Consider the following 24,655-nt stretch of genomic DNA (forward strand, 5'->3'; position numbering starts at 1 on the left):
TCAATAACCAACATACTAAGAATAAGATTATCGTCCATTTAACTACCAAGCAACGAGGTTGCTGGGAGTATTGATTTCACACATCACAATTCATTTGTCGGTATTCCGGTTACATCAACACGAGGGCCGAGGAATGACTAATGATGGTGAGAAGTATCACTACGTCAAAATTCATGAGAGTTGGTGCAGTTCTCATGACAATTCTGACATAAAGGGGGTAATACTCCAAGGTAGAACAAAACCAAAAGTTGGATTGGCATTTGATCTGCGGAATACAACTACTTTGACCCAATCCTAGATATGGATGAGGTACTGGAGTTTGTTTCTCCTATTCATTCTGAAATAGAATGGCTTGGCGGACCACAAGGGTAATAGGCATCGACGAACGAATGCACGCATACTCTTGACTATCAATTGATAGACGAGGGTCAGAAGACAACTAAAGAGGGACAACTCAAAGGAACATATGATTTTCTGAGTTGTGGATGCATGGTTTAGCATGTAGAACGAATTCCACATATTTCTTCCGGATAACCCATGCAGAAAGGTAGAACTGGCAGAGTCACAATGTAGAATCGAGAACCCATCGAGAGCACTCTGATTGTGATCTTTCGATCAGCGAGGAACATCTGCCATAAGCGGTTCATAGTATTTGGAAGAAAGGAATACCACGAACATCGAGGACTAATGCAAAGGTTACTAATAACCTAAAGGAACGAGCAAAACTATCAACATGAAGCAAGTAGGGTGAATCTCGGGTTCAAAACCCAGGGATAGAATACCTACTACTAAATGGCATCACGGGATGCTTTCGATAATGACGGCCAGAGTCATCACACTGGAACATAAATCATGGCTAGACTACTAGATGATCCCCTGAGACACCTAGGGTCATAATAGTAACTCCAACATAATGTCAAGGCAATAGAATACCTCAACTCAACAATTAGTGTGATTGAGCTGGCATAAAGGAACATCGAAACCAGAGGGAAAGGATTTTGCAAATGCATCAGACTATTTAGAAACCTGGAATGACTCGGACAGCATAACGGCTGTAAATGCTCAAAAAGATTTGAGACATTCACAAAAATGGTGGCATAACCACTCAGAAGCACAATATCACGGTTTCGAGATCAACAATTAACATACGGAAGTAGTAGGAACTGAACTGAGACTTAAATCCAACAATCTTATAAGTCCACTGATTAGCAACACGTGATCCTGATAGAAAGAAGAGATAGCCTAGTTCTTAATCCCCGTAGGAAAGATAGGATGACTCAGATCAGAAGACATAAGGTATAAGGAGTAAAAAGAGCCTTACGTTCCATCCCACAATCAATTCCCTTATATAACTAAAGAATTTCTAGACTCAACTTCGACCAGTTTGGCTTGGTAATCCTACAGGCAGTCAAGCTCTGATACCAGCGCTGTCAGGACCCCGACTCAATGCCACATCGATCTAGCATGTAACACCCCATATCACTTTGCGGCCTCACGCACGGTATTCCCACGGGTGTCGCCTTACCTTTGCCCGAGACCGTTTGCGTCTTTTGGCACACGTATATGATAGTGTTGCTAGCATCCATATGGTAAGGAGCCCGGGCTGACATGGCTAGTCGTAAACCCAAAGTGGCACAAACTTATAGGGACAGGCATCCATGACCCAACATCGAACGTGTCGGTCATCAGCGAGTGAATCCAGGCTGTAGCACTGGGCTAGCAGGACTCCGGTGAACCGGGCTGTAGCGGGCTAACAGGACTCCGGTATTCATCGCGTGACATTTCCCCGAAGGGACAGACACAGGAACGAAGAAGGACACATGCCGGCCAGCCTAAATGTTCCGGAGCAGTAGCAAGCTACCATGGCTCAGTGGAAACACTAGGAGACATTTCCCGGTAAGAGAGGCTACTAAGGATAAACAACTAGATAGTCAGATCCCACACATACCAAGCATTTCAACAACATACACACAATATGCTCGATATGTGCAGATACAACATGGCATCACAACATGACTCTACAACTCAAGTAATTATTCAATAGGCTCCGAGGAGCGAGATATTACAAACATGGGTCTCATGACCCAACAATCAGAGCATACAAGTCAAAGCACAAGCGGAAGCTTAACATGTCTGAGTACAGACAACTATAAATGAAAAAGGCTGAGAAGCCTGACTATCTACCAGATCCTGCCGAGGGCACAAGATCGTAGCTGAGGTAACAAGCTAAACGTCGAAGTCCACGTGGAACTACTAGTGAGACTGAAGTCTCTCTGCAAAACATAAAATAGGCAAACGTGAGTACAAATGTACCCAGCAAGACTTACATCAGATCTATCTACATATGCATCATTATCAACAAGGGGGTGGAGGGGTTTGACTGCAGCAAGCCAGCTTTGACTCGGTGGCTATCCTGAACTACGACTGCAAGTAACTCTTTTGAGGTGGCGCACACGAGTCCACATATTCACCATATCAATACACCACTATGGATCCGCTCCCATCTCCCTACGAGAACGCCATCCATAGCACTCACGCTTATCTTGCGTATTTTAGAGTATCCACTTTCACTTGTCTATGAACTGTACAAGGGGCCCAAGTTTCCATATCCGAGGAATCCGGCTATTCGAATAGGTGATGTTAACCCTGCAGGGGTGTACTTCTTCACACACGCTCTCGCCACTTACCGCCCTGTACACGTCATGTACCTCGGCAACCTTCAAGCGGAAGCCGGGCGAGGGAGTCGGCCACGACCTGACTAACCGAACAAGTCTCTAGTCCAGGTTTATCGCCTATTCGGGTTCCATCCGCAAGGAGATCCGGCCGGGGTGTCGCTCACGGCCCCAAACGATGTGAGCAGGGTTCCCAAGCCCACCATCCGGGTGCCACTTGGTACACCGTGCCACTGTGTCTAGTCTGTCCCAAGCCCACCTGTACCGGGTGCCACTTGGTAGACTACTAACACTACCTACAAACACCAGAAACTAGTTGCAACTCCTGGACAGAGATCATGTTGATTAATAAGTCGAGAGGGGTCGAGTTACCGGAACCCAATGTGTGGTAGTAACTGGTCATGGATCACAAACACAGAACTCAGTTCCTGAGGACGGCTGCAATGAGACAACCCACCATGTACTCCTACATGGCCTCTCACCGCTACCTTTACCAAATCGTGTTCACACACTTAGTTCACCCATAGTAGGACATGTTCACACGCCTCTGATTCATCCCCGATGAATCAGACCTGACTCAACTCTAAGCAGTAGCAGGCATGACAAACAAGCATGAATGAGTAGGCACATCAGGGCTCAAACAACTCCTACTCATGCTAGTGGGTTTCATCTATTTACTGTGGCAATGACAGGTCATGCAAAGGATAAAGGGTTCAGCTACCGCAGCAAGTATCAAATATGTCGTTGTTGTCCTAATGCAGTAAAAGAGAGCAGGAGCGAGAGAGTGGGATTTTATCGGAATGAACAAGGGGGTTTTGCTTGCCTGGCACTTCTGAAGATAGCATTGAGTCTTCATCAGTGTCAACGATCACATCGTCGATACAACGTCTACCGAGGGGGGAACAACACCGGCAAACACAGAAGAAACACAATCAATGCAATGCACAATATGATGCATGCTATGACATGGCAATATGAATGTGTTTTGGGCTAATGCACCTAAAACCAGATTAATGAAGTTGGTTTGAATCCAAGATTCAAATTCAAACTCCATATGTGGTTATTTAAATGTCATTCACTTCATTTGCCCTAAACAGTAGTGATAAGTTGTTCTAACATGCATGAAAATGGTACAGATGGATTCCTTGAATTTTTCTGATAATTTTTCATATATAAATTATTTAATTTGGAGTTACGGTTGAATTTCTATGATTTATTGAAGTTTTAGCTATTTTCTGGAATTTCAGAATTAAATTAAATCCAGAAAATGATTTAATTGCGTCAGCCTGACGCCAGCATGACGTCAGCGAGTCAACGACCAGGTCCAGGTCAAATCTGACATGCGGGGTCCACACGTCAGCGACACAGGGGCTAATCCCGCGTTGACTCGGGCTTTGACCCGCTATGGGGCCCGCTGTCAGTGTCTGTTAGGGTGCTAATGGCAACGCCACGTTAGATACGCCGGCGGTTGGACGACGGCGACGATCAGAGCGGCGGTGGCTCGCCGGAGTTGCGCCAGAGACGACGGATCGACGCGCCAGGGGCACCAGAGGATAGCCCGTGCCCGCGCGCATCTAGGGGAACCAACGGGAGGTGCGGGGGTGGACGGAGTTCGCCGGAGGCGAGGTTGTGGCGGCGGCCGGAGTTCGGCACCGATGGAAACGACGACACCGTGCATGGGAGGAGCTACGGTTAGCATCTACGTGTTCTACCAAAGCTCACGAACCCAACGGAGGCTCGCACGGGACCAAATGGCCGCCGGAGCCTCGTCGGCGATGAGCTTGTGCGGCGGCGAATCGAACGGCGGCGATTGCCGGCCGTGGCGATGAAGATGGCGGTGATGGCGTGGCTACAGGGCACCCGGCGTCGCATGCGCCGTGGTGGAGCTTCATGGGGTCGGGACGGAGCTCAGGGGTGTGGAGAAGGAGCGAGGGGGTGGCTGTGGCCGCGAGGGAGCTCATCGGTGACGGCGGCTCCATTCGGGTGAGGAGAACAGAGGAGGGGGAGAGTGTTCCGGGGAGAGGATGAGGACGCGGGAGAGTGAGGGAGAAGTGAGAGGGGGTCGGGGGCTGCGTGGCGTCGCGGGAGGGACCGGGGGAGGAGGAGGCAGCCAGGCAGGGAGGAGGTGGCCGGGGCGCGTGGCCGCGCGCGCCGGGCGCGTGCCCGTCCTCCTGGCAGAGGAGGAAGGCGACAGGGGGGTAGCGGTGGCGGGCTGGGCCGCTGGGGGAGCTGGGCCGGCTGGGCTGGACAGGTAAGCGCCAGGTAAGCTTTGCTCTTTTTATTTTTTTTTTGTTTTGTTTTTATTTAATCTTTTGCCACTGTTTTGAAATAAAACAAATTCAAAGACAGTGACAAAATTCCCCTGAACATTTTATTTAGCACAATGGAATTATACCAAAGCACATAAAAATGTTTCAGTTATTTGAACATATATTCAGTAATATTTGGATATAAGTTCAAATTCAAAAATAGTATTGATTTAAATTCAAAGTCTCAAAATAAATCCTTTTAAAATGTTCATTATTTTTGGTTTGGATCAAAACCCTTGCCAAAAATATTAAACATCTAAGAAGAACATTTTGGAGCAATGAATGAGATTTCTAGGGTTTTTGCCCCTCTTTTATTTAAGTTTTTGAGGCTTCCAAAATTCCCTCAGTTCAAATTTTCAGAATTTAAACATGATGCACACATGAGCTAGCCTAGAGCACTACCAGCAGCTAGGGATGTGACAGCCCCAACCACTAGTCATCCTCAAACTTGGGAAGGTTCGAGCAGCCACCGGATACGCCAATTCAGCCCATGGATTTCGAGTCACTCGACTAGTCGATGACTAGTCGACGAGTCGCAGTTCCAGGGCCGACTCAGCCTCTCGACTCTACTCCTGGGATGAGTCGAGTGACTCACAACTAGTCGCGGTTTTTGGGTCAAACGATTCGAGGCAGCGCTGGATCTGGAGCACTCTCCCGCCGCCGTGATGCTGCTATGCTGCCTCGCTGCTGCTGCTACGCCCTCTCCGTTGCGCTGTTGCTGCTGCTGAAGCTGAAGCGGCAAGAGGAGCGGGCTGGGAGGAGGAGTGGTGGCAAGAGAGCTACTGCGGGGGAGTTGAGAGATCCATCACTGGGAGGAGGAGTGGTGGACTGGTGGCAAGAGAGTGGCAGCAGAATGTGTGGCGACTGTGGTGAGGGAGGAGGGAGTGTGGATGGTGGATTAGGTCACGGGAGGAGTATATAGCTACTAGATGGGCTTTTGGGCCACATGGAAGTGCCTAACTAGTGGCCCATCTCTTAGTTGGCCCTGGTTATTGCTGCTGGTGGTGTGCTCCTCCCCTCCTCCCCTGGTTGTTGCTGCTGCTGTGCACTTGTGCTCCTCCCCTGACTGCCTGCTGCTTAACTCACGTCCACTTGTCGCCATGTCGACTCGTCGAACATGAGTCTAGACTAGTCACGATTAGTCTAGAGTCGCCCCCCCCCCCCCCCCGAGCGACCCGTCGACTCATCGACTCAAAAACATTGATTCAGCCTCGGACTCCACCACAAACCTGTTTTTTCTGTGAGCAATGCTCAACCTACGCAAATAGTTCTATGTAACGTAATGAGTCAGGTGGGTAAATATGATTGGGGATAAGGGGAGGATGAACCCACCCCTTGAAATTCTTTTGTGTGGGGGGAGCAGGGGATGTGTGGGGAGCGGGGGGTCATAAGGGACGAACATTTGATGGATATGGTTGGACGGCAGCCTCCTGCTTCGCTGTCTGTAGACACTTTTTGACGTGTCTGTGAACATTTGAGGACATTCGTTTTGGTGAATCCCATTAGAGTTTCCCTTAGCAGTATTGCCATATTTTCTCTACCCCTTTCATCATTCGGCCTACATATTGTTGCCAATTTTCTGTGTTTCCATTTCTTAAAACTACAAATAATAGGCTAAGATCTCCTTTCGTTCATATGAAATGAGTATCATAGAAAATGAAATTTATAGAAAGTGATATGGTATGTGAGGGAGTCCTGGATTAGGGGGTCTCCGGACAGCCGGACTATATCCTTTGGCTGGACTGTTGGACTATGAAGATACAAGATTGAAGACTTCGTCTTGTGTCCGGATGGGACTCTACTTAGCATGGAAGGCAAGCTAGGCAATACGGCTATGTATATCTCCTCCTTTGTAACCGGCCTTGTGTAACCCTAGCCCCCTCCGGTGTCTATATAAACTGGAGGGTTTTAGTCTGTAGGACAACATACAATCATACCATAGGCTAGCTTCTAGGGTTTAGCCTCTCTGATCTCGTGGTAGATCTACTCATGTACTACCCATATCATCAATATTAATCAAGCAGGACGTAGGGTTTTACCTCCATCAAGAGGGCCCGAACCTGGGTAAAACTTCGTGTCCCCTGCCTCCTATTACCATCCGCCTAGACGCACAGTTCGGGACCCCCTACCCGAGATCCGCCGGTTTTGACACCGACATTGGTGCTTTCATTGAGAGTTCCTCTGTGTCGTCGCCAAAAGGAAGGATGTCTCGTCTCATCTTTAAAGATGGTACTACTGTTAGGGGAGCTTTGGTTGTCGGCCAAACTCTCCGGCTAGGCGGTTTCATCATGACCGCCTGTTCGGCCGCCGCGCCGACGATGACTTCTCGGGTCATCGAAAACAGCCTCCACGTCAAATCGGCACTCGCCGAACAGATGGATCCAATGGAGCTCGCCTCCTTAAACGAGCTCTTAGATCGCATCGCCGCCTTGGGAGTCGCTACGGACTATGATCGGATTGGGCTTAAACCCGATCAAAGGGAGATTAACTCTCCACCGGTCACCCATCATATTGCAGTGGTGGAGGAACAATGCGGCGACCTTTCCTCCATCTTGAGGACCAACTATGTCCGGATTCCCGAGCTCTCTGAGCCGGACGCCCGTTCGCGGGAGGACAACATCCAATCCCTGAACTTAGAGTCAGGCAGCGGGCCAGGATTATCGGGTCACACCCCGGAACCGGAACTTCCAAAATTGGAAATTCCTCGGCCCCTGGATCCCAGATCAGGTGAGGGTTCGGATTCAATTCCACCCACCCACCCAAACATAAGCGATCTTTCCCACATCAGGCAAGAGCCCCAGGAAACAGTACATCACTATTGGGCCAGATTCCTCCTTGCGATGAACAAGGTTAAGGATTGTCGCGAGGAAGACGCAATCCTATTTTTCTGCAATAATTGCACGGACAAGGGAATCCTTAACGCCATAAATCGCCGTGAGATAACACGCTTCGCTGACTTGGCGTCCATAGTACGAAAGTACTGTGCGATGGAAAGTGCCTGGAAAACCGAAATAAACTTTTGGGATAATCCGGCCCTGAATACAAACCCAGTCCGAAACAAAAGGGTGCATTATCACAATACACCCGGGTCAACTACCAAAAAACAAAAACCCTCTACAGGGTATGGAACCATACTGGAAGGATGGCTCAACGGACCCTGCAAAATTCATAGTACAGTGGACACAATACCAACGCACAGCCTTAGAGCATGTTGGATACTCCGGCAGGTGGCCAAAAGTTGTGAGGATCTACTTCTCCCAAATACCACAGAGCACCATCCCGTGGATAACAATACGGTGTTAACGGTCTTTGAGACCTTCGCGTCAAATAATAGACGCAAGCGGACACTCCGCAGCATGGCCGAAATCTTCCACGTAGCGGCAATAAATTCATGGAGTGACACGGCTATTACCTTCAATGCCAATGACGAACCTAAATTCCGAACAGCCCGAGCACCAGCCGCACTGGTCCTCAGTCCAATCGTGGACGGCTTTCGACTCACCAAAGTACTCATGGACAGCGGCAGCGGATTAAACCTCATCTATGAGGAAACTCTTCAAAAGATGGAAATAGACTGGAACCGCGTTGAGCAAAGTAGCACAACCTTTAGAGGAATCATCCCCAGTCGGGAAGCACGTTGTGCTGGGAAAATCACACTAGATGTGGTATTCGGCACGCGGATAATTACAGGTCCGAAGAAATTACATTCCAAGTGGCCCCGTTCAGCAGTGGTTATCACGCTCTTTTTGGACGGGAGGCATTCACAATCTTCCAGGTCATACCCCATTACGGGTACATGAAGCTCAAAATGCCCGAGCCCAACAGAATCATCACTCTCGCCGGCAATCCGAACATAGCACTCCGCGCCAAAAACAAAATAGCCGCATTAGCCCTCGAGGCATTATCCGAAGCCCTCTCGGCCGAGGAATTAACCACGCTACGCTCCACAGTGGATAGGGACGACGTGATACTCGACAAGAGATCCAAGTCCACCTCTTTTAAACCAACGGATGAAATAGTCAAATTCCAAGTCCACCCAACGGACCCTACAAAAACAGCCTCCATCGGGGCACAGCTAAGCCCCGCTGTGGACGCCGCACTACGAGAGTTCCTGCGCGAGAACTGGGACATATTCGCCTGGCATCCCTCAGACATGCCAGGAATCCCAGGCAGGCTGGCCGAGCATAGCCTCAATATCCTAAAGGGATTCAAGGTGGTCAAGCAAGCTCTTCGGCGTTTCTCCGAACCTAAGAGACGGGCCATGGGAGAGGAACTAGCCAAGTTATTGGAGGCCGGATTCATCAAAGAAATAAAACACCCGGACTGGCTAGCAAACCTGGTGATGGTACCAAAGAAGGACAAATCCTGGCGCCTTTGTGTCGATTTCAAAGACCTCAATAAAGCTTGCCCAAAGGATCCCTTCCCCCTCCCACGCATCGATCAAATCATTGATGCTACCGCAGGACACGAGTCATTGTGTTTCCTCGACGCATACTCTGGTTACCACCAAATCAAGATGGCAGAGCCCGACCAAGCCGCAACGGCATTCATCACACCATACGGTCCCTTCTGTTTTAACACAATGCCTTTTGGGCTCAAGAACGCCGGCGCAACATATCAGCGCATGATTCAGACATGTCTGGAGAAACAAATCGGCAAAACAGTAGAGGCATACGTAGACGATGTGGTTGTTAAAACCAAACACGTCGACTCTTTGATAGACGACTTGAGGCTCACATTCGACAACCTCCGAACATACGACATCAAGCTCAATCCGGAAAAATGCGTTTTCGGCGTACCAGCCGGAAAGCTCCTGGGTTTCATTGTCTCCAGTAGAGGTATCGAAGCTAATCCGGCCAAAATCCGAGCTTTGTCACAGTTGGCTACACCAACAGACCTCAAACAAATCCAGAAGTTAACTGGATGCGTGGCGGCTCTAAGCCGCTTTATCTCCCGCTTAGGAGAAAAAGCTTTACCCCTTTATCGCCTTCTTCGGCGCACCGAACACTTCGAGTGGACGGACGCTGCCACAGCCGGATTGGAAGAAATAAAGGCCATTTTGGCAACCAACCCAATCCTGGCCGCGCCAAACATTGGCGAACCAATGCTATTGTACATTGCGGCAACTCATCAAGTTGTAAGCGCAGTGCTCGTCGTCGAACGAGAAGCTGCCGGACATAAATTCCCTCTTCAAAAGCCGGTATACTATGTATCCACTGTCCTCACTCCATGCAAATCACGGTACCCACATTATCAAAAGATAGCCTATGCGGTATTCATGGCGTCCCGGAAGCTACGACACTACTTTCAAGAGTGTTCGATTACGGTAGCCTCGGAAGTGCCACTTAATGATATTATAAACAACCGCGACGCTACGGGCCGGATTGCCAAATGGGCCATTGAGCTCCTCCCGTTCGACATAACATACAAACCCCGACGAGCCATTAAATCGCAAGTATTGGCCGACTTCGTCGCCGAATGGACGGAGGCCGAACTCCCTAAAGAGTACGGCGCATACTCCAACTGGATCATGCACTTCGACGGTTCTAAAATGCTGGCCGGTCTAGGGGCTGGCGTCGTCCTGACATCCCCTACCGGGGATACCGTTCAGTACGTACTGCAAATATTGTATATAGACTCCAACAATGTAGCCGAATACGAAGCTCTGTTGCATGGTCTTCGGATGGCAGTCTCCATGGGCATTCAACGCCTGGAGGTGCGTGGGGATTCAAACCTCGCAATATCCCAAATAAATGGAGACTTTGACGCCAAGGATCCGAAAATGGCGGCCTATCGAAACGCCGTCCTAAAAATGTCAGCTCGGTTCGAGGGGCTCGAATTTCACCATGTGGCTCGAGAAAACAATCAGGCGGCGGATGTCCTCGCCCGCATCGACGCAAAACGCGATACGGTCCCCCCAACATATTTTTGGAAAGGCTGTTCAAGCCATCCGTAGTATGGGAAGGAGACACCGGTAACAATAGTCCGGACCCGGCCAAAATGCCCGATACCGAATACTCTGACACAATCGGAGGCTCTGCCACCGAAATAACACCTTCAGCCCACGTAATAATGGCCATTATTGCCCCGTGGACAGAACCATTCCTGGCCTACCTAACTAGACAGGAACTTCCGGAGGACCAAAATGAGGCACGCTGCATAGTGCGGCGATCCAAGGCCTACAGGGTCCATGAGGGAGAATTGTACAAAAAAGCACTACCGGAGTCCTTCAAAGGTGCATCTCCGAAGAGGAAGGGCGGAATCTTTTGGCAGAAATTCACGCCGGACTCGGCGGTCATCACGCCGCAGCCCGGGCCCTTGTAAGCAAGGCCTTCCGCACAGGATTCTATTGGCCAACAGCCCGGGCAGACGCACAGGACTTGGTCCAACGTTGCGCCGGTTGCCAGCTCTTTGCAAATCAAAGCCACATGCCACCCACCGCCCTCCAAACAATCCCCATTACATGGCCCTTTGCGGTCTGGGGGCTTGACATGGTTGGACCCCTTAAAGGGGGAACCCACAAGAAAAAATACTTACTGGTCATGGTGGATAAATTCACCAAATGGATAGAGGCCAAACCTGTTAAAACAGCCGAATCCGGACCGGTGATAGACTTCATATCCGGGGTTGTACACCGTTATGGCGTCCCCCACAGCATCATCACTGACAATGGCACGAACTTCACGGCCGACGAGGTAAAACTCTGGTGCAGCAAAATGGGCATCAAGCTCGATTATGCTTCAGTCTATCACCCACAAACCAACGGTCAAGTCGAGCGAGCAAACGGTCTTATAATGAGCGGCATTAAACCCAGATTAGTGCGTTCCTTAACGGAGTCTGACACGCACTGGGTAGAGGAGCTCGACTCCGTACTCTGGGGGCTGCGGACCACGCCGAATCGTAGTACCGGATATACACCGTTCTTTATGGTGTACGGCGCAGAGGCAGTCTTGCCCTGTGACATAATTCATGACTCACCTCGAGTGCGCATGTACGAAGAAAGAGAAGCCGAGCTCGATCGGCAGGACAGTCTGGACACCTTGGAGGAGGAGCGCGACGTAGCCAAAGCCCGTTCCGCATTTTATCAGCAACAGGCTCGCAGATACCAAAGCAGAGAAGTACGGGCCAAAACTTATAACGTTGGCGAACTAGTTCTACGCCTGCCGGATAAGAAAAAGAACAAGCTCGAGCCCAAATGGGAAGGTCCCTTCATTATTGACCAAGTTCTGACCGGTGGAGCGTACCGACTGCGGGATGCATCGACTAGTCGACTCGAGCCGAACCCATGGAACGCGGCCAGGCTCCGAAGATTCTACGCCTAGCACCGGACTCTATGTTAGTCCCCTCCCTTTGTCCATTTTCTGCATATACATCATCTGTCTTGTTTCCCTTTCTTTCTTTCTCTTATTATTTCTCTAGGCCTTCAAGGGTCACCTTGTGCCTCGCTTGTACATTACAGATGCGCTAGCCGCACTCTTCATACCTGGGGGCTTCTTTCACAGAAGCTTAAATTATTTATCTGGGCCTCACGCCCAACACATGTGTTATACTTCCGCATGTACCTTTTTTCACCATTATATGCATCGATATGACTTAAGTTTTGGCCAAGCTGGGTTGCCTGGCTCTTGTATTTATGCCCTACGTTCCCGTTAATTCGGCTAGGGCATAAGGGGAGCACCTCTGCGATTGTTACTGCCGGGTCAGCCGGATGTGTACCTCAGACTGGGTGAAGCCGAAAGCTAGCGTTCTTAAGGGAATATTCGGTCGGTGAACAAAAGATGATTTTTATTTATTGTCCATATCTGCCCCTAGATACTTTTTCTGTGTTTCTTATCGCAGTCCGGACATGCACTTTAGGGCATGCTTACCCAGGGAAAGGAACCCTTAACGGAACTATTCTCCCTGGAAGATGTTTCTTACTACACATGTAATATAACATAACTAGTTGGGCACTTGTCTGATAAAGCACTAATGACCCCTACGCCTGGTCTCCACGCATACCCCGGTTTTATATAACTGAGCAGGTATTCGGATTCACTCCGGACTATTGAACCCGGAAGTTGAAGCGAAAAGGTCCGCAATGAAAAATGATCTACAATCCGACTAGAAGGCATTATACATGTCACTTTAATTACATAGTCATGCAGACTGACTAAATTCCTCCTCTATACCATCCAACAGGCGGTCCAGCTGACAATCCTGTTGAGAATACTTTGCGGCTAATTCTACTTGCCCATAAACTAAGCTAACGGGGATCTCTTTTCCGCCGGGCCCCACAGGTCCGACCTCGGCCATGTGATTTGGGTCTGCCTTGGTATACCGCGTCTTCACCATGGCCCAGGCTTCTCTGGCACCCTGTCGGCAGGCTGATATCTTCCATAAACGGAAGCGCCGCCGTGCTCCCTTCAGCTTCTCCGCAAGCTCTGCAACGCCTTCTGGCAGGGAGACGAACGGCCACAAGGCCTGGGCAACTTCCTGCATCACCTGCCGAACTTGTTCGTGCAGATGTGACAGCTCGGACAGAAGATCACCCGCAGACCCGGGAATTTCCTCCGCGGGATGACCCGTCAGCATACCTACAGACATAACGCTGTTAGACAGCTTCTTCGCCGAATTCCTATAAAAAGGATTCATTCAAACACTTACTAAAAATGCCGCGACGAAGCCTCTTATTCTCCTTCTCGGAGTCCGCAAGCTGGCCCCGAACGTCTTTTAGTTCCACGTTCAGCCTAATGTTGGCGTCTTGAAGATTGTTTTTCTCCAGCATAATCTTAGTCAGCAAGCGTTTGCTAGCCTCTAGCTGTCGCATAACATGTTGGTCCCCCGGACTTTCTCCGGACTCATCTGCAAAATCAATTGTTAGATCTGCAGACACGCCGCACACTATATGGTAACCACCATTCTTTAAAGTAAATGTTACCAGCGGGAGGCTTTTTTCTTTTCCTGCAATGCGGCAAGAGCAGCCCCCAGTTGGGTCTTGCATTCCTCCAGCTCCTGGGACAGCCTAGTATTCTTCTCTGTAAGAACCTGCACATTAAAGATGATCCTTAAATCAGTTCTGCTAACTGTTTCAAGTCTCAGGGGCTACTGATACATATAAATCGTCAGATTTACTCACCTGTACATCATTTACATACTGATCCGTGGCTCTGGCTAGACCATCTTGAGCAGCACGGAGGTATGCCTCTCCAGAATTGAAGGCGTCGAACGCCTCTGGTGAGAAACAAGCATCGCGGAGTACGGCCCGGCGGCGCCTATGATTCATGGCGCTTTCCACTTCTGAGTTTGTAGCGGATAATCTATCCGCATCCTCTGTAGGGGGGTTATTCGGCGCCTGCCCCATATCGGCTTCCGCCTCTATGTCCGGTCTTGGCGCCTGGCTGGTGGAAGCATGATTAGTAATATCGCCAGACATATTCCGGCGAGCGTTTTTTCTGTTAAAGAAACAAGGGCGTCGTTATATTTCAAAAAAGACGATAACCACAGAGCGGAATTTGTTATACCTTTGCGCCGGTGTCTCCGTCCTGACCGCCTTCCTTTTTGGCCTACCCGGCCTCGGTGCCTACTATTGGCGCATTGCCGCGGGTTCGGCAGGGCGTCCCGGATGCCTTCCCTGTAAAATGCCATGTGTATATGGTGGGTGAAGTGTCTAAAAGGGGATCCTAGTTTTGGAGTTGGGATTTTTGGTTTTTCTTACGTGTGATGTAGGGAGCAGTCCGGGATAGTCGACCGTAATGGCCACCATGGCATCGTCGCAGCTTAACTGATAGAACTGCCGGTCTATCAGCTCCACGGATATAACCGAATCTTCTTCGAGTCCGGAGTCGAGGGCCCGGTTAGGGTCCTTCGGTTGTGTAGAAGGGCTGCTGACCTCCTTTATGGCTTTTCGCAGTTCCTGCCGCAAAGTGGCAAGGTGAATACTTACGACAAAGAATGCGGGAAAATGAGAGCAGGGGGATATAACTTACCCAGCTTGGAGGATTGTACATGGAGAATCCATCCCGTGGCTTGATACGGGTGAACTCCTCCTCCTCACCCTTGAACAGTTCGGATAGAATCTTCGCTAGAGCGGCAGCATTGCCCTGACCCTTACGCCCGCAGCGGGTGGCGTCATCCGCCCCATTATAACACCACAAGGGGTGCCCATGATATTGAAGTGGCTGCACTCCCCGCATTATGCAAATCGACATAACTTCGATTATTGTCAATCCTGATTGAGCCAGTGCTTTGATCCGGTTCATCAGATAGAGGACTTCTCCGTTGTCTTCCGCCTGGGGGCTCCGTGGGCGCCAACTTCGGCGCTTCTTCAGAGGAGCATTGTTGAACTCAGGAAGACCCCGCCGAACAGGGTCCGGAAGGGGGACGTCCTCCATATAAAACCATTCTGAAGGCCAGTCTTCGGACGGCTTCTTCGGGGTACCGGACAGGTATCCGGTATCGGCGATGCGCCATATTTCGGCTCCGCCCACTTGATAAAGTGATTCCCTCTGTGTGCGAGGGACAAGGCAGAATAGCCTTTTCCACAGCTCGAAGTGAGCCTCGCAGCCCAGGAACAACTCGCAGAGAGCAACATAGCCGGCGATATGTAGAATGGAGGCAGGGGTGAGATTATGTAATTGGAGGCCGTAGAACTCCAGGAGCCCGCGGAGGAACAGATGAATTGGAAATCCGAGTCCCCTTAGTAAATAAGGAACAAGGCAGACCCGTTCCCCCATGGAGGGACAAGGAAGGCTCTCCGCTTGCGCCCCGCCATTGTAGGTGGCGAGCCCGGCTCGAACGGGCACCATATACGCCGGAGGGAGAAATCCCTTAGTCTGCAGCTCGACTAATCGACTATGCGGGACTGAACACCTCTCCCAATCACCGGGCTTAGGGCTACGGGGGCGGGAGGAGGAGCTGCGGAGGTCGGCCATGCTGGAATGGATCTTTCCGAAGCACGCTCTGATGAATTCTCGCTGGGGGAGGATGATATGGATCGGATCTAAGAATCCCCATCCCTTTAATAGACAATTTATTTATCTGGCTAGGGGGGCGAATGTAAAAACGCCCTGGCGCCTCGTATTCATTCGACGCGTGGGAGATAGCCCTTATTGGGCACAGAAGCCAAGAGGTTCAACATTTATGGAGCCGGACACTGCTTACGAACACTTGAAAGTTGGAGAAGAACCCGCCTTGCAATGCCGAAGACAACACTGCGCGCCGGACTCATCGTCATTGAAGCCTGGTTCGGGGGCTACTGAGGGAGTCCTGGATTAGGGGGTCTCCGGACAGCCGGATATATCCTTTGGCCGGACTGTTGGACTATGAAGATACAAGATTGAAGACTTCGTCTCGTGTCCGGATGGGACTCTACTTAGCGTGGAAGGCAAGCTAGGCAATACGGATATGTATATCTCCTCCTTTGTAACCGACCATGTGTAACCCTAGTCCCCTCCGGTGTCTATATAAACCGATGGGTTTTAGTCCGTAGGACAACATACAATCATATCATAGGCTAGCTTATAGGGTTTAGCCTCTCTGATCTCGTGGTAGATCTACTCTTGTACTACCCATATCATCAATACTAATCAAGTAGGACGTAGGGTTTTACCTCCATCAAGAGGGCCCGAACCTGGGTAAAACTTCGTGTCCCCTGCCTCCTGTTACCATCCGCCTAGACGCACAGTTCGGGACCCCCTACCCGAGATCCGCCGGTTTTGACACCGACAGTATGCATCTCAAATTCTATGAATATAAATAGAAAAGGATATATCAATCGGTTTACATATTAGAATTTTCTTTTAGAGTGAGCTAATGTTTCTTTTCCCCTTAAAGGATAGAATTTAATCTTGTATAGATTGCAAATTAAAGGGTTAAAAAATCTATAAAATACTATCACATAGAATTCCTATAAAACTGATGTAAATCAAAAGAGATCGACTACGATGAGCTTAGATTGGCCGACGTAATGTTAGATGACTTAAGGCCCCACATGCCAGTAACTCTAGGTCATCCAATCTGCGATGGACTATGTCACATTCCAAACCCGGTATATTGACCGTGGTTTGCGACGGTTGTGGCATCCGGACTTCTGTGGCAACGATGATGGTGGGAGCGATGTCGGTGACGCGGCAAAGGTTGTGGTAGTCGACTTTTCTCTGGCATGTCCATGGTACTGCCTCGTTTGTTTGTTGCTATGGGGTCGAAGTTGCGGCAGCGGGCCCTATGGTGTACGATGACTAATTGCAGGTGGCCCGTATAGTAATCTTCCTTGGCACCTGCTATGCCTGGATTTGTCCTCAGAGTTCTCAGCCAGAGTCAGAGATGTGTTGTCTGGCCGCAGGTGGCTGAGCTTTTGTGCAGATCTCCATGTAGCCTCACACGTCTGCTATAGTGTGGGTTGAGTCGACGATTGCTAATGGCGAAGTCGGTGTCGTTTTCTCAGAGTTTAGGGATGACAATGCCGCCTTCAGGGGAGAAGTGACGACGATGATGCCCTCTTTGGAGTGGTGTGTGTGTGTGGTTTCTTATGTGTACCGCTCAGCGTTGTGATGGTTTTCGCTTGGTTCTTCATAAAAAGAATTACGAAGAAAACTTCCGATGTATTCAGTAGTTGTTAAGATAGTACAAAGAAAACCAAAAGTAAAGAACGCATTCAGATCCGTAGATCACCTAGCGATGACTACAAGCACTGGAGTGAGCAGAAGGCGCGCCACCGTCAACGCCCCACCCTCATCGGAGCCGGACAAACTTTATTGTAGTAAACAGTCGGGAAGACGTTGTGCTAAGGCCTCATATGACTAGCGCGTCAGAACAGCAACCGTCACGGATGAAGAGACCCGTAGATCGAAAGGATCCAACCTATAGACACAGAAACAAAGACTGGACCGTCTCTTCATAATTAACTGGACAATTTGATTCTCGGTTGGTTATTAACTGAGCAATTCTTTTCTTTTTAATAAATGCATGTCGAGACAAAAAAATCAGTATATTTTGACGATTCCGGCTAGGGATGGCACCCGCAGGGTTTGGGTATGGGTGGAGCCACCCCATACCCTTACCCATCCCCTCTGAGCTTACCCATACCCATCAATGGGTATAATTTTTTTTCCCATACCCGTTACCCGACAGTGTATATGGGTACTCATAGGTAAAATTACCCATGTTTGCAAAGCATCAGTTTGAACTACTCATAGTCATAAAAACAACATATAATTATAATTTATAAACAAGAATAGATTATAACAACAACAACACACTTTTAAACAACATCATATTTAATAAACAACATCACTTTCTTGTAAACAACAACACATCAAAACATCATCACACAATCGTATATTTTGAGTTCACAAATTCATGATAAAGTGCAGAGATAATTTTGAGTTCATATAGATCTTATATGGGTACATGGGTATGTGGGTATGGGTTACATGATCTCATACCCATACACATTCTACCCGATGGGTTTTTACCCGCAGGGTACGTGGGTACCCATTGCCATCCCTAATTCCGGCAAGGGCAGGATGATGAAAATAACCATCCTAGTCACTGTCCGAACCAAAACAAAGGTGTGTCACTGGACCAAAGTCCAGGTTCATTCACTGTTCCCGGCCAATTCGAGGCTCCCAGGCCCCTACAATGTTAATCACCCCTGTCCTTTTCTTCACGTGATATTGGTAGCACACAGTCCGGATGGTTCATACTATTGATGACTGCCATAGCATAGATACGTTAAGCACCTTAATTTGGCAGCTATTCAAGGGTCGTCCCCGTCGGCAAACACATTGGCGCTTAGTTCGTACTACATCAATTAATCAGCCGTTGTTATTTTGCAGAAACTGGGTGCCTGCCTAAACATCCATGCCACAAATCTAGCACCTCACGAGAACTAGAACAAAGGCAGTCAGTAAGGTCATCTTCAACACAGACCCTCGAAACACTCATATTTGTCCTACACTCATATTTCCTCCGGTCTTTTTTACTTCGCGTATAGATTTGTGTAAGTCAATTTTTTTTTGCAAACTTTGACAATATATAAAAATATGAACATCTACAATACTAAATATATATACTATGAAACTATATTTCATAAGGAATCTAACAATATTGATTTGGCATCGTGAATGTTGATACTTTTTTATATAAATTTGGTCAAAGTATAGATACTTTGACTTCGGGCACAACTTATATGCAGACTAAAACTGACCAGAGGGAGTACATTATTGGATGAAGCCCAAGGGCAACAGTGTGTGGGATGACTTGTGTCGATTCTGACTCGATCATTGAATTCGAAAAACTTGTTGAACATCCATTTTTTACTATCTACTATAGAGCAACCACCTACAATCCTTTATTCCATAATTTTTTCCGAGACCTATTTAAACCCGCTTCTACTAGGAGTTGAACTCATGACCTAGGGTGCTACTAAGGTTTCTACAACCACTAAGGTTGAACATTCGATTATCTCGGATGTAATATTTACATTTAAATTACTGATCTAATAGTGATACTTGCATGTTATTTATGGTTAAATTTGTTGGGTTCTACGGTATGGTGCGTCGACTGCAAATTAAAAAATTTCTACCCAAAGAACATCTAGGAACATGCTACAGAGATGGATCATGGATCGTTACCATGCAGTGGAAGTAGATTTGGGGCAGCGTGTCTCCGGAATCGTCTCCTCCTCGTCGATCTCCCACGTAGCTGATCGAATCCCGCGAACAGGTTCGCCAGAGCGGCGCAAGTGCACCACCTCTAACGGTATCCGCGCGTGCAGGAGGAACATCGTGCGGCGGACTGCTAGGTCCGATCACACAACCGATGACGAGTGGAGGTGGCTAGTTACAACACATGCAAAAGCCCTAACGACCGCACCGAAGCGATCAACTCAATAAGTGTGCCGCACCTCCACTACATATAGGCATCCGTCGCGGGCTCAACACCTGGGCCTCGCACGGATCCTAAAAGCCCAAAAGCTGTTCTGCCGGGGTCCGAGGCTGAGTAGGATCACATCTAACTAGTGGAGTCAGATCAGGCCTGACAGATTCCTTCTCTTGAGCGCGCGATCCCTTAGGTTCAAGTTGGCTTGGTCGCAGGTCAGATCACCTCCACCTGATTGGTTGGTAGTGGCCTCTAGCAAGGCGTGCCGACCACCAAGCAGACTATGAAGCCGGTTGGCGAACCTGTACATCACACTTTCATTCCCTTTGCCACACGATATATATTGTCAGGCTCAAGGCAAGTCTGTAATCCTTGTGCTAGCCCAACCTCTTTCTCGTTCCAATGATGCCAACCCAAACTGGATTATCTCATAATCCCTGTCGCATGGCCATGCTTATCCTGGTCGGATCACACGAGGGGCCCAGAGTATATCTCTCCTGATCGGTGGGGCAAATCCCATCTTGCTCGACCATGTCTCGCAGCATGGGTCTGGACAAGCCCGAAAACCTACCTTTGTAACTACCCAGACACGGAGTAGTGTTTGGTCGGCCCAAACCAAGTCTTTCACCATCCCAAGTACATGTGTCAGCTCAAGTCTTACGACATAGAACATATGTTGCACTAGAGACTCACAGATGACATATCACTGTGTCTCACAGTTGGGTCTGTCCGACTAAAAAGGACCTTATCTCGACTTGGATCTGACTATGTTGGATCTGACCAGACCTTTCCAAGTCAATATTATCCGGTTAACATCCAATGCTCAACGGCTAGTGAGACCGAGCCATCTACCGTGTCATATGCTAGTCTAGTCAGCTGCGTGTCCACACAGCCCTTGCGACTAGGGACCTTTTAGGACAGTCATCATACAATGCATAGTCCCACAAACAAGTCATGTACTTGTTGATATACTGTAACGCCCTCGATGCGGCTATATCTCCCACATGTCGAAGCACGACTTAGAGGCATAACCGCATTGAAAGCAATGTCACAAGTGAGGTAATCTTCACACAACCCATGTAATACATAAGGGAAAGAGATACATAGTTGGCTTACAATCGCCACTTCACACAATACATGAATAAAGCATTACATCAACCAGTTACAATCAAGGCCCGACTACGGAGCCAAAATAAAAGAAGACTACCCCAAATGCTACACAGATCCCCGATCGACCCCAACTGGGCTCCATTACTGATCGACTAGAACGAAACAACACAAAGGACAAGATCTTCAAAGAGCTCCTCCTTGAGCTTGGTTGCGTCACCTGCATGGTATCGTCGGCACCTGCAAGCTGGTTTTGGAAGTATCTGTGAGTCACGGGGACTCAGCAATCTCACACCCTCGCGATCAAGACTATTTAAGCTTATAGGAAGGGTAAAAGGTATGAGGTGGAGCTGCAGCAAGCGACTAGCATATATGGTGGCTAACATACGCAAATGAGAGCGAGAAGAGAAGGCAAAAGCATGATCGAACAACTATGATCAAGAAGTGATCCTAGAACAACCTACGTCAAGCATAACTCCAACACCGTATTCGCTTCCCGGACTCCGCCGAGAAGAGACCGTCACGGTAACACACGCGGTTGGTGTATTTTAATTAAGATCAACTTTAGGTTTTCTACAACCGGACATTAACAAATTCCCATCTGCCTATAACCGCGGGCACGGCTTTCAAAAGTTCAAATCCCTGCAGGGGTGTCCCAACTTAGCCCATCACAAGCTCTCACGGTCAACGAAGGAAATTCCTTCTCCCAAGACAATCCGATCAGACTCAGCATCCCGGTTACAAGACATCCTCGACAATGGTAAAACAAGTCCAGCAACACCGCCCGAATGTGCTGACAAATCCCGATAGGAGCTGCACATATCCCGTTCTTAGGGCACACTCAGATGAGACATCCTACGAGTAAAACCAACCCTCAAGTTGCCCCGAGATGGCCCCGCAGTCTACTCGGTCGGACCAACACTTAGAGGAGCACTAGCCCGGGGGGGTTAAATAAAGATGACCCTTGAGTCCGCGGAACCCAAGGGAAAAAGAGGCTAGGTGGAGAATGATAAAACCAATGTTGGGCATTGCTGGAGGAGTTTTATTCAAGGCGAACTGTCAAGGGGTTCTCATTATAACCCAACCGTGTAAGGAACGCAAAATCCGGGAACATAACACCGATATGACGGAAACTAGGGCGGCAAGAGTGGAACAAAACACCAGGCATAAGGCCGAGCCTTCCACCCTTTACCAAGTATATAGATGCATTAATTAAATAATAGATATTGTGATATCCCAACAAAATATCCATGTTCCAAACATGGAACAAGCTCCAAACTTCACCTGCAACTAACAACGCTATAAGAGGGGCTGAGCAAAGCGGTAACATGGCCAAACAATGGTTTGCTAGGACAAGGTGGGTTAGAGGCTTGGCTCAACAATATGGGAGGCATGATAAGCAAGTGGTAGGTATCGCGGCATAGGCATAGCAAAAGAGCGAGCAACTAGCAAGCAAAGATAGAAGTGATTTCGAGGGTATGGTCATCTAGCCTGAAATCCCGCAAGGAAGAAGAACGAGTTCATGAAGAAGACAAACGGACATAGTAGAACGGGTCCTCACAAACGCGACGTTACCGGATCCAACCTGAAGAAGCAACATCAGAAAGGAGAACACAACATAGTAAACAACCACCACATAACATGGCATGATGCACAATCAAGTATGATGCATGTCCGGTTTTAATATGCATGGCATGGGAAAGTGCACAACCAATCCTACAAATTAAGTGGAGCTCATTATGCAACTGAGTTGCATATTGAAGAAAACACCACATGACTTATTTAGTTCTCTCTCGTTTATGTACCCAACAAGGTTAAATGTTGTTAGCATGGCAAGAGGTGAAGCATGATGAAACTATCTAATCTAGGAAAGTTTAAATGAGGCCGGAAACAACGAACAACAATTCCGGAAAATCCTCATATGCATATATTAGGTTTGGTACTGTTCTGCCCTAAACCTTATTTTATAGTTGTTAAACATGCAAAATGATGCCACCATGTTAAACTATGCATTTTTCTACCCAAATTACATATAAAGATTATTTAAAACCGAGCTACGGTTAATTAGTTATGAATTAAAGCATTTTAGCAAGTTATTTAAGCAAATTTAAACAAACAACATTTTAAACATTTTAGACATGGATGAAAGTGGCAAATTATTAATCTACACAAAATTCTAAACAAGTTTCATATATAACTTATTTTAATCCGATGCACGGTTTGTGAGATATTAAATGCATGAACATGAGGGTCTTTTTTGTAAAACAGCAAACTCTGGATAAATAGCTAAATTCGCAGGCAGGAAAAAAACAATGAACGGGCCTAATCTGCTAGGCACTGGGGCGCTCACCAAGGCCAAGGCCCAGTCGATGGTGAGGTGGACCGGTTGGGCTGCGATCTGGCACGGGAGGAGGCGCGCTGGGTCGGTCTGCATTGGTCCAATCGGGGAAGGGTCAACGTGAGCGCTCTCCTCGCTCGCTCGATCTGGCAGCGGTGCGAGCAGAGGCACGAAGCAGGGGAACTCAGCGACAACGAGGAAGGAGGCAGGGGCGTCCTGGGTGGCCAGATCGCCGGCGGCTTGCCGGAGTTGGCCGGAGCAACGACGTGGTGGCGAGGTCGAGGCGCCGTTGGAGAGGTTGGAGGCGGCCATGAGCAGGAAGCGGCAGGGGAAAGGTGCACCAAGGCGGAGGCAGTGCAGCCTAGCGTCATGGAGAAGGACTCCGGCGAGGGGACTCCGGGACGGCTCGGATCCGAGCGAGGAAGGTAGCAGAGGACGGGAGGTGAGGCGGATGAGCCGCTCCGGCCAAATCCAATCCATGGCGGCAGCACAGGCGAAGGTCCTGGTGGTGGCATCCATGGCGTGGCTTGGCGGCCTGGGACGGGAGCAGCACGCAGGGAGGTCCGGCGGGCAGAGAAACGTGTGAAACAGGTCGGCCATTGCTGGATCCGGGCAACGGTGGCCGCGGACTAAGCTCGATGGCGGCGCTCCTCCAAATCCACGGCAGCGGCGGCGAGCTCCTGCGAGAGGAACGGGAGGGAGAGAGAGGTTAGAGGAGAAGAAACCTCGGGAAGGAGGAGGAAGGACAGGGAGGAGGCCGATCCTGGTGGCTGGGTTCGCCGGCTATGACGACTCCATGGAGGGAGGAGAGGGGATCAGGTGCGGCTGCGCTGAAAACCAGGAGGGGGTCAGAGGCTTCTTGGGTTGGGGAATGGATCCCGAGAGATTTGAGTGGGTGGCGGCGCATGATGGGATGGATGGGACATACGGGCTAAAATATAGGGATTAGTCTAGGGTTGCCACTATATATAGCAAGCCGGATAGGTTTAGGGGGTATAAGGTCCCTCCGATCATAATGGGACGGACGAGAAAAGTAGCTTAGGTAGCCCGAATAAGGAAACGGTGATATTTTGTAGATGTTTGGGGATGTTACGGATCCAACGGTGACGACTGTCCGGGTCGGGTCCGGGACCGACTTCGGACGCGCGCGGGAGGAGGGCCGCGGGCTGATGAGAGAGGTTAGGTTGGGCCTGGCGGTAGGTAGTAGACTGTGGAGAGCGGGTTGGTCTGAGAGGAGAGGGGAGAGATGCAGCCCGGCACGATTTCCGGAGACCAAAAACGTCCGACGTTAGACCGGCTATAATGCCGCTATAGTTTAACGGTTGAGTTATCAAACGAACTCCGAATGCGATGAAACTTGACAGGCG

The 24,655-nt window shown here is 49.1% G+C and overlaps 1 protein-coding gene across 1 annotated transcript in view; it reads right to left on the reverse strand.

Moving 5' to 3' along the window:
- The window catches only part of LOC123056944 (uncharacterized), a 35,107-nt gene extending 10,868 nt beyond the window's left edge, over positions 1-24,239 (reverse strand). Inside the window, exons 1-3 of the mRNA XM_044480154.1 lie at positions 23,301-24,239; positions 22,442-22,535; positions 18,842-18,851 (exon numbers count right to left, since the gene is read on the reverse strand). Coding sequence (XP_044336089.1) covers positions 18,842-18,851; positions 22,442-22,535; positions 23,301-23,888 — 692 coding nt within the window. The 5' untranslated portion in view covers positions 23,889-24,239. The remainder of the gene's footprint in view (positions 1-18,841; positions 18,852-22,441; positions 22,536-23,300) is intronic.
- Between the last annotated feature and the right edge of the window lie 416 nt (positions 24,240-24,655).

Source organism: Triticum aestivum, chromosome 3A (assembly GCF_018294505.1).
Source record: "Triticum aestivum cultivar Chinese Spring chromosome 3A, IWGSC CS RefSeq v2.1, whole genome shotgun sequence".
NCBI lineage: Eukaryota > Viridiplantae > Streptophyta > Magnoliopsida > Poales > Poaceae > Triticum > Triticum aestivum.